Raw genomic sequence first — 8,160 nt, 5'->3', positions numbered from 1 at the left:
AGAGAGAGAGAGAGAGAGAGAGAGAGAGAGAGAGAGAGAGAGAGAGAGAGAGAGAGAGAGAGAGAGAGAGAGAAGAGAGGAGAGGAGAGAGAGAGAGAGAGGGGGGTAGATTTACTTACACAGCACGTAAACCTTGAAATTGCAACTAGCCGAATTTCCAGCCTGATCGTAGGCCACGTAGCTAATGTCGTAAGTGCCCCAGAGCAAAGTCTGTCCAGACCGGTGTCCATTCTTCTCCTGCACTTTTACGACATCGACATTGTCGCTGAAACGCGGCTCGTCCCAAGTTACGATAGATGAGCCGTTCTTGGCGATCACCCACAGATCACCCGGACAGTTCTCCACTTTGGGCGGGATTTTGTCAGCCTCGAGTTGTTGGCACTTGTTACCGCCGTAACCGAGCGGGCAAACCCTGTGTCCGCAGTGCGACGGCACAACTCTCTCGACACCGCCCACAGTTTCGTCGTATCCAGCCCATGTCAGTATGAGACCTTGATAAAGAACCGGTTCCGTTCGGCAGTCGCGCACTTGTTTTTGAATTTCGTTGGTCACGTGCAACGCTCTGCCCCAGACTTGCACCTTGGTCAGATGGCCTTGGAAGCCGGACTCTGTGTAACCCTTCGTGTTGTCGCTCTGTGGATTCCCCAACACCGCCCACGCGCTTTAACACAGAATTGTGTGGACGGTTTTTTTTTCTTCTTCTCCTTCTTCTTCCTTCTTTGTTTCTTTATTCCTTTTTCATTTTTTATTATTTTTCTTTTTCATTTTTTTCATTACTGGTGTCTCTCGGTGGACACCAGGTGGAAAAGGAGAAGAGGAAGAGAGAGAGAGAGAGAGAGAGAGAGAGAGAGAGAGAGGAGGAGGAGGAGGAGGAGGAGGAGGAGGAGGAGGAGGAGGAGGAGGAGGAGGAGGAGGAGGAGGAGGAGGAGGAGGAGGAGGAGGAGGAGGAGGAGGAGGAGGAGGAGGAGGAGGAGGAGGAGGAGGAGGAGGAGGAGGAGGAGGAGGAAGAGGAGGAGGAAGGCGGGAAATTTTCTCGCATTGCGAACATTTTTCACGGAGGAACAGAAAACACAAAAGAGAAAAAGAAAGAAAGTAAACACTTACTAAGCTGGGAGGGATCTACCGCTGCCGTAGCCCTTGATCCTTTGGGCGATGAGACCTTCCGTGATTAGGGTGAGTTCTCCGCCGTTTTCTCCGTTCCATACAATTGCGACGTGATGCCACTGTCCGTCGTTTACGGTCGCGTATTCTCCAAACGATAGATGAACGTCTTGCAAGTCGCGGAACAAGGATATCTGGACTCCGTTACTGTGCGCTTGAATCATGAGTCTGCGATTCGTCGGTACGTGTGGCGAACTGAACAAGGAGAAGACGAACACGAGGTAGAAGAAGGAATCAAAAAAAAAAAAAAAGAAAAACGTGCGCGTGCATGCGCGATTTTCAAACGGAAGAACGGAAGAAAACGATCGAATGTACGTCCGTCAGATTACGTTAAGACGTCATTGTGTTTATGCTTCGGAGAGCGGATTGCGATTAAGTGCATCGCGTTGATATAAACTGCGCACGCACCTGACGCCGTAAAGGGTGAAGAAAATTCCGCTGTCGTCTCTCAGTGTGAATTGTACCCACATAGCGACCGTCAGACTCTTTGTCGAACTAGTGAAGAATGGAATGGCCTGCGACGCGCTGCTGCGTCCTGGATCGCTAAAGTACAAGTCGTAATCTACCTGAATAGCTGAAAGAATTCAACAAGAGTTGATGAAATAATGACGTACGTTTTAAAACGTGCGACCACCACTTGGATGATGCACACTCCCGAGGCCGGGCGTGCCTCTTTATATGTATGTACGAAACAGCTCGAAACTTACTTTTTCTGCAATCGTCGCCGGTCAAGTTAAACGGGCACTGGCAGAAAAACTTGCCGGTGAGATCAATGCAGGTTGCCGACGGCGGACAAGAGTTCTCCTTACAGTCGATTATATCCTCCTCGCAAGTACGGCCTATCGCGAAGAATGAGAGGTTTAATTTGACGATGCGAATTCGCGCTCGACCGCGGAGAAACGATTGGCTGATCTTTCCGAGAATTACCTGTATATCCGGGAGGACATACACAGGTGAAACCGGGTCCTTCGTCGACGCAAGTAGCGCCGTTCTTGCAAGCGCCTGCCTGGCAGGCGTCGTATTCGTACTGGCAACCGATACCCATGTAATCTTCCGGGCAAGTGCAGTTTAAGCCCGAGCCAAAATCTTGACAACGACCGTGGTGCATACACGGATTTCCGATGCAACGTTCAGGTGCGGTTTCGCATTGTTTGCCATCGGTTCCAGATGGGCATCTGTCGACAAGCGAGAAATCGATTTGGTACGTTGGGACTAAATGCGACAAGTTTTTCGCAGCAATTTGCAGCCTCTCTCTCTCTCTCTCTCTCTCTCTCTCTCTCTCTCTCTCTCTCCTCTTTTCTCTCTCTCTCTCTCTCTCTCCCTCTCTCGGACAGACGGTCCGAACAGATAGGAGAGAGAGAGAGAGAGAGAGAGAGAGAGAGAGAGAGAAAAGAGGAGAGAGAGAGAGAGAGAAAGAGAGAGAAAGAGAGAGAGAAAAGAGGAGAGAGAGAGAGAGAGAAAAGAGGAGAGAGAGAGAGAGAGAGAGAGAGAGAGAGAGAGAGAGAGAGAGAGAGAGAGAGAGAGAGAGAGAGAAGAGGAGAGAGAGAGAGAGAGAGAGAGAGAGAGGGGGGGGGTACCGCGTTCTCTCTACTCACACGCAGAAGTAATCTAGAAACAGATCCACACAAGCGGCGTCGTTCTGACAAGGTTGATTCTGGCACGTGCCAATATCTGTCTGACAGTAGACACCGGTCCATCCGCTCGCGCACGTACACTTGAAGCCGGCGACCTCGTCTCGGCACGTTGCGCCATTGAAGCACGGATCGGAAGCGCAGTCGTTCACGTTGATCTCGCAAAACACGCCGGTGTAGCCCTCGTGACAGTGGCAAACAAAGGCGTTGTCGAGATCCATGCAACGTTCCGTGCCAATCGAATCGCAGGGATCGCTCAGACACTCGTCGATCTCCGCTTCGCATTGCAGGCCAACGTAGCCGGGTCTACACTTGCAGACGAATCCCTCGAGCTGGTCGACACACGTGGCGCCGTTTTGGCACGGATCGGACGCGCAATCGTCGACAGTGTGCTGACACTGCTTGCCGGTGTAGCCGGGCTCGCATGTACAGGTGTAGTCGTCGACAAGGTCGATGCACTGACCGTTGTTTCGGCAGGGTTTAGACGCGCACTCGTTGACGTTGTTCTCGCAGGCCGGCCCGAACCATCCCGGATAGCAGATACACTCGTGCTTGAACAAATTGTCCACGCAGATGCCGTTTAGGCAGGGACTGCCGGAACAAAGGTCAATCTTTTCGTGGCAGCGTTTGCCGGTAAAACCGGGTGGGCAGTTGCAAGAGAAGTCATTGATCAGATCAGTGCAGGTCGCGTTGAGCAGACAGGGTCTCTCGGCGCAGTCGTCGATGTTGATCTCGCAGCTCTGGCCTTCCCATCCCGGCGGGCACTTGCACTTGTAGCGGCCTTGTTCGAGAGCCATGCAGGTTGCACCGTTGCTGCAAGGATTTTCGCTGCCCGTACAAGGATTTATCTGAAAGAAGAAGAAGATGAAGGACAAGTGTGAAAGGAGAGAGAGAGAGAGAGAGAGAGAGAGAGAGAGAGAGAGAGAGAGAGAGAGAGAGGGAGAGGGAGAGGGAGAGGGAGAGGGAGAGGGAGAGGGAGAGGGAGAGGGAGAGGGAGAGAGAGAGAGAGAGAGAGTGAGAGAGTGAGAGAGAGAAGCGGAAAAACCTTGAATAAAGGAGATAAAAGAGATGGTATGTGTGCATGTGTGCGTGTGTGTGTGCGTGTGTGCGTGTGTGTGGTGCAAAGCTCAAATCAAGATCTACGAAACTAGAAGAAAGTTAGGTCGAATGTCTCGCGGTGATGATACTCGTGGCGATACACTCACCGTTGTGTCGCAGTTGGAGCCGGCGTATCCGGATCGGCAGAGACAGGTGTAATTGTTCAAGCCAGGCTCGTCCTTGCACATGGCTCTCTCCGGGCAGGTGTCGTTGGCGCAATCCGACTTCTCTTCCTGACAATTGATGCCGGAATAACCGTTGGCGCACTGGCAACGGTAGCCCTGCGGCAGGTCGACGCACGTAGCGTCGTTGTAGCATGGCTGAGACGCGCACTCGTCAATGTCGATTTCGCAGCGTCTCCCGGAGAAGCCGGCCGGACAGTAGCAATACATGTCGTGTACCAGCGGCGAGCAGAGACCGCCATGTTGGCACACGCCGTCGGTGCACTGGACGAGCTTGCACTCTTTGCGGTCCACCGAGCCCGGTCCTTCCGTGTACATGTAGTCGAGACACTCCTCGCAAGTGGTCGCGCCGTATTGAGGCTGGAAGAAGTCCTTCGGGCACTGGGCGCAAGGCGCTAGACCGGTGTCGGAGTACATGCCCGGCGAACACTTGGCGCGGCAGTGGTCGCGACCGGACGCCGCTGGCTGATAGGTGAACGTGCCGGCTGGACAGGTCTGGCAGTCCTTGCAACCTCCGATCGGCGGCTCGCCGGTGTAACTGTTCCTCGGGCACTCCAGGCAGGGCACGAGGCCGGTGGGTGAGTACGTGCCGTAGCCGCAGACCGGTATGCAGTCTTCCATGTTCTTTGTGCCTTCCTCCTTGGTGTAAGTGCCGGCCGGACACTGTATGCAAGAGCCTTGACGGTCGTTGTTCTGGTAGAGACCTTTCGGGCAAGGCTTGCACTGCTCCTGCTTCTCACCGGCGAACGTCCCGGCGGGACAGTGTACTGCGAAATGAAAGCGCGCAATGGCATGGCGGGGAGTAGGTAGGTAGGTCTCGAGTAGCATGGCATTTCTTCGAAGCGAGGCTAGTCGCGCAGAAATCTGTCTGTGTCAGTCAATAGGCAAGTGGTGTCGATAGATAAAATAGACTGACAGATAGATACTTACGACAGCGAGGAACGTCATTGGTGTCTGTGTTCAGTACCTCGCCGATGCTACACGTGAAGCCTCTGGTGACGGACGATTTGAGAGCACGAAGGGGCGGGCATTGATTGCCGATCGCGGAAACGTTCAACAGGGGTTCGATATGCGCGGTGTTGTTTGCAAGATTCAAATTAAAGATGATATTCAACGTGTTGCCGCAGTGTTCGTAAAGTTCCAAGGATTGACGTTCCGTGGAAACGACTAGCAGAACGAAATCCATCTGAAATTTGCATGAAACGCGAGTTAGGTTAGGGGCTGGGCTTAGGCTGATGCGGAACCAGTTGTCGAGCCAGTTGCTTCCGGTAGAGCGGTAGAGTGTAGAGCACTGACCTCGTCGTCAGTGTCAGTATCAGAGCCGAAACAGAGTTTACACACCGAGTCTACTTTTACTAGATTTATTGGTAAAAATACTTTTACTAGATTTATTGATAAAAATGACGTTGAGTGATGAACGGCTCGTCGAATCGAACCGCCGCGCCGTATCGACCAGAACATGTGTGTGTGTGTGTGTGTGTGTAAAAATGAGCGTACAAAAGTTACATACACATTCGATTCTTTACCTTGAGAACGTTCTCTTCGACCAAGAAAGGCATCGACTGTACGAAGGATACGTTAAACACATTGACCAGAGTGCAACGCTTCGTCAAGACGGTGCTCAGGTTTATATAATGTTGAGCCATAAGATCCTGATACATCGGTAAGCAGGAACGTGAAACAGCGCCATTCGCACGATAGTTTATCGAGGCGATCACGTGATAATTTGCCTGTTGCGTGTCTGCAAATATGATTATGATTCTCGGTAGGAATCGATCGGGGAACAGCAGTCGGCAGCAGATTGTTCAATAAGCGAAGGAGGAGGGAAAGAAAAGTCGGGTGATTTTCGAATCAAGGCAAGGCAAGGCAAGGATGGATGGAAATAGATCTAGAAAAGATATCAAAATCTCGACGAGGCGAGGCGAGGCGAGGCGAGGCAAGGCGACACTTACTCTCAGACACGCAGTCGGGAACCACCGACGTGGGCGTCCAGCGCTTACCGACGCAACCGAACGTCTTGGCGAGCGAGCCATCGGTGAATTTATACTCAGCCCTGCAGGTCGCATTGCACTGCAGCAATCCCTTGTCTCCGGGGGCGCATTTTAAGTCACCATTCGCCGGCGGCTTTAGCTCCCAGTCGACGCAGGGTGTCGCCTGAACCAACACTTGAAAGTGGCACTCGGCCGTGTTGCCGCTCGGATCTGTCGCGTACACCGTGACGTTCTTGTACTCGCCGATCTTGATGAGCGCGTGTTGCGGATCGAAGGTGATTTTCACGGGATCGGATGCGTCCGTAGCGTTGATGAGCCTTCGCGTTTCGTTGAAGTTGATGGGGTAACTCTCTTGTCGGTCGATCAGCTCGATGACATAGCTCTGCGGGCAGCTCAGTCGCGGTGGAGTCACATCTACGATGAAATATCGCACAATTTTACTAGATGCGCATACACGACAGATACAGATACAGAAGTACATGCTCTCTTTCGGCGACAATTCGGCGACATGTCGCCAGTCGCCAGTCGCGCGCGCGCGCGCGCGCCGCCGCCGCCGCCGCCGCCGCGCGTTCAGTCCAGTCCACAGTTGACTTGAGTCGAGACTCTGTGACTCAACTGTGAATGTGTAAGCGAGGAAAGCGAGGTTGTTGTGTTACTAACCCGGCACGGTGATGTTGATCTCGCAAATAGCAACGTTGCCGTCGTAGTCAAAGGCCAGGTATTTCACGACGATATCCTTGAGGACTTGAATCGGGGTCTTGAAACCCTCGGGTATTACCTCGAAACGGGCGATACTACCGCTGTTGTCGACGGCCGTTGGCACGGTAAAGTTGACCGGAAGCAAGCCTCCGTCGGCTCTCTTCTGCACAACTATAGGCTGCTGCGGGCAGTTCTGGAAGACCGGCGGCTCGTTGTCCACGCAGGGCGAGAATCCGTAGTCGTAACCCAACAACGGTTCCGCCGACGGCTCCTCGCATCCCATCAGCTCGAGTTTCATGCAGGGGTTCTTGATGAAAGTGACAATACCGATGACAACGAAGCGAGCCTGCACGTACTTGGGTAGCGTGATCATCGCCAGCTCGCCGTAATTCCCGGGATCGCGCACCGTCAGAGTAAAGTTCGGATAGTAAACGACGTAATTCTCCTCCTCCGCCTGCTTGTAAAACAAACGGATCTCTGCCGGTCTGCCGACGACGTTGTTGGTGACGACGCCCTTGACGAGCATCGCTTTGACGCGATGCACGCGGCCAAGGTCGACGCTCACATAAGTGAACGGGTGCTGCTTGCCGCACCAGCCGGTCACCGAGTTCAAACGGATGTTCCTGGCCTCGTAGTTGGGCCTCTCGGAAGTGGCGTTTATCGCCGAGTCTGGGATTCGCCCGGAAGTCAGACCGAGAGGTCTCACGACCTTGCACTCAGGCTCGCGGATGCAGACGATCGGTCGCGGATTGATGAGGATGTAGCCCGGTCTCGCGCAACCGAACCGAATCTCCGAGCCCTGTTCGTAGCTCCGCGCCTCCTGATAACCATCGCTCGGTCTTCCGGGATCCTCGCAGACCGGACCTTCGCATCGCAGATTGCCAAAGTCCCATACACCGTCCTGCTGGCATCGCACGACATTGTCGTGACGTTTGGTCTGACCGGCCAGCTTGAATGTGTCCTGACAGCCGAAGAAGAAGGAGGACTTGTACTTGGTGTCCGGATATTGGCCGTACTCGGCGCCAGGCGTGGGAAGAGGCCTCCCGCAGTCCACCCGAGGGCAGGCTGGCTGCAAACCGGACAGCCAGTAATCGGGAAAGCCGGACTTTGGATCGTACACGCACTGTCGGAAAGCGGAGGTCACGGTACTGCGTAAGTAACGACCGTCGCTGCTGCACTCGAGAGTGACGTTCTGCTTGAACGGCACCAGCACGCTGCTCTTGTCGGTCCGATTCACGGAAAGACCCTCGTTCTTGTCGTCCGGTAGCGAGACACACTTCGCGTCTGAAACAGACAGAGAGATAGACAGACGTCGGAGAAGGACGTTCGTCGGAGAAGGAAGGCTGCACGAAATGTGCACGACTGTGTGACTGAGCTATTGCTCAGCGATATTGTTGT

At 53.6% G+C, this 8,160-nt stretch overlaps 1 protein-coding gene across 2 annotated transcripts in view; it reads right to left on the bottom strand.

Moving 5' to 3' along the window:
- Nucleotides 1-107: 107 nt before the first annotated feature.
- Nucleotides 108-8,160, bottom strand: part of uif (sushi, von Willebrand factor type A, EGF and pentraxin domain-containing protein uif) — a 31,536-nt gene continuing 23,483 nt past the window's right edge. For both annotated transcript variants that reach the window (XM_025304491.1, XM_025304490.1), the window contains 11 exons: nt 6,724-8,046; nt 6,025-6,477; nt 5,599-5,813; nt 5,003-5,258; nt 3,998-4,839; nt 2,757-3,640; nt 2,089-2,336; nt 1,869-2,000; nt 1,570-1,735; nt 1,105-1,356; nt 108-661 (listed from right to left, as the gene is read on the bottom strand). In XM_025304491.1, coding sequence (XP_025160276.1) covers nt 112-661; nt 1,105-1,356; nt 1,570-1,735; nt 1,869-2,000; nt 2,089-2,336; nt 2,757-3,640; nt 3,998-4,839; nt 5,003-5,258; nt 5,599-5,813; nt 6,025-6,477; nt 6,724-8,046 — 5,321 coding nt within the window. In that variant the 3' untranslated portion in view covers nt 108-111. The remainder of the gene's footprint in view (nt 662-1,104; nt 1,357-1,569; nt 1,736-1,868; nt 2,001-2,088; nt 2,337-2,756; nt 3,641-3,997; nt 4,840-5,002; nt 5,259-5,598; nt 5,814-6,024; nt 6,478-6,723; nt 8,047-8,160) is intronic.

This window comes from Harpegnathos saltator, unplaced genomic scaffold (assembly GCF_003227715.2).
Source record: "Harpegnathos saltator strain DR-91 unplaced genomic scaffold, Hsal_v8.6 scaffold611, whole genome shotgun sequence".
NCBI classification, from domain to species: domain Eukaryota; kingdom Metazoa; phylum Arthropoda; class Insecta; order Hymenoptera; family Formicidae; genus Harpegnathos; species Harpegnathos saltator.
The sequence above is the reverse complement of the archived record's forward strand: the minus strand, read 5'-3'. Positions and strand labels throughout refer to the sequence as shown.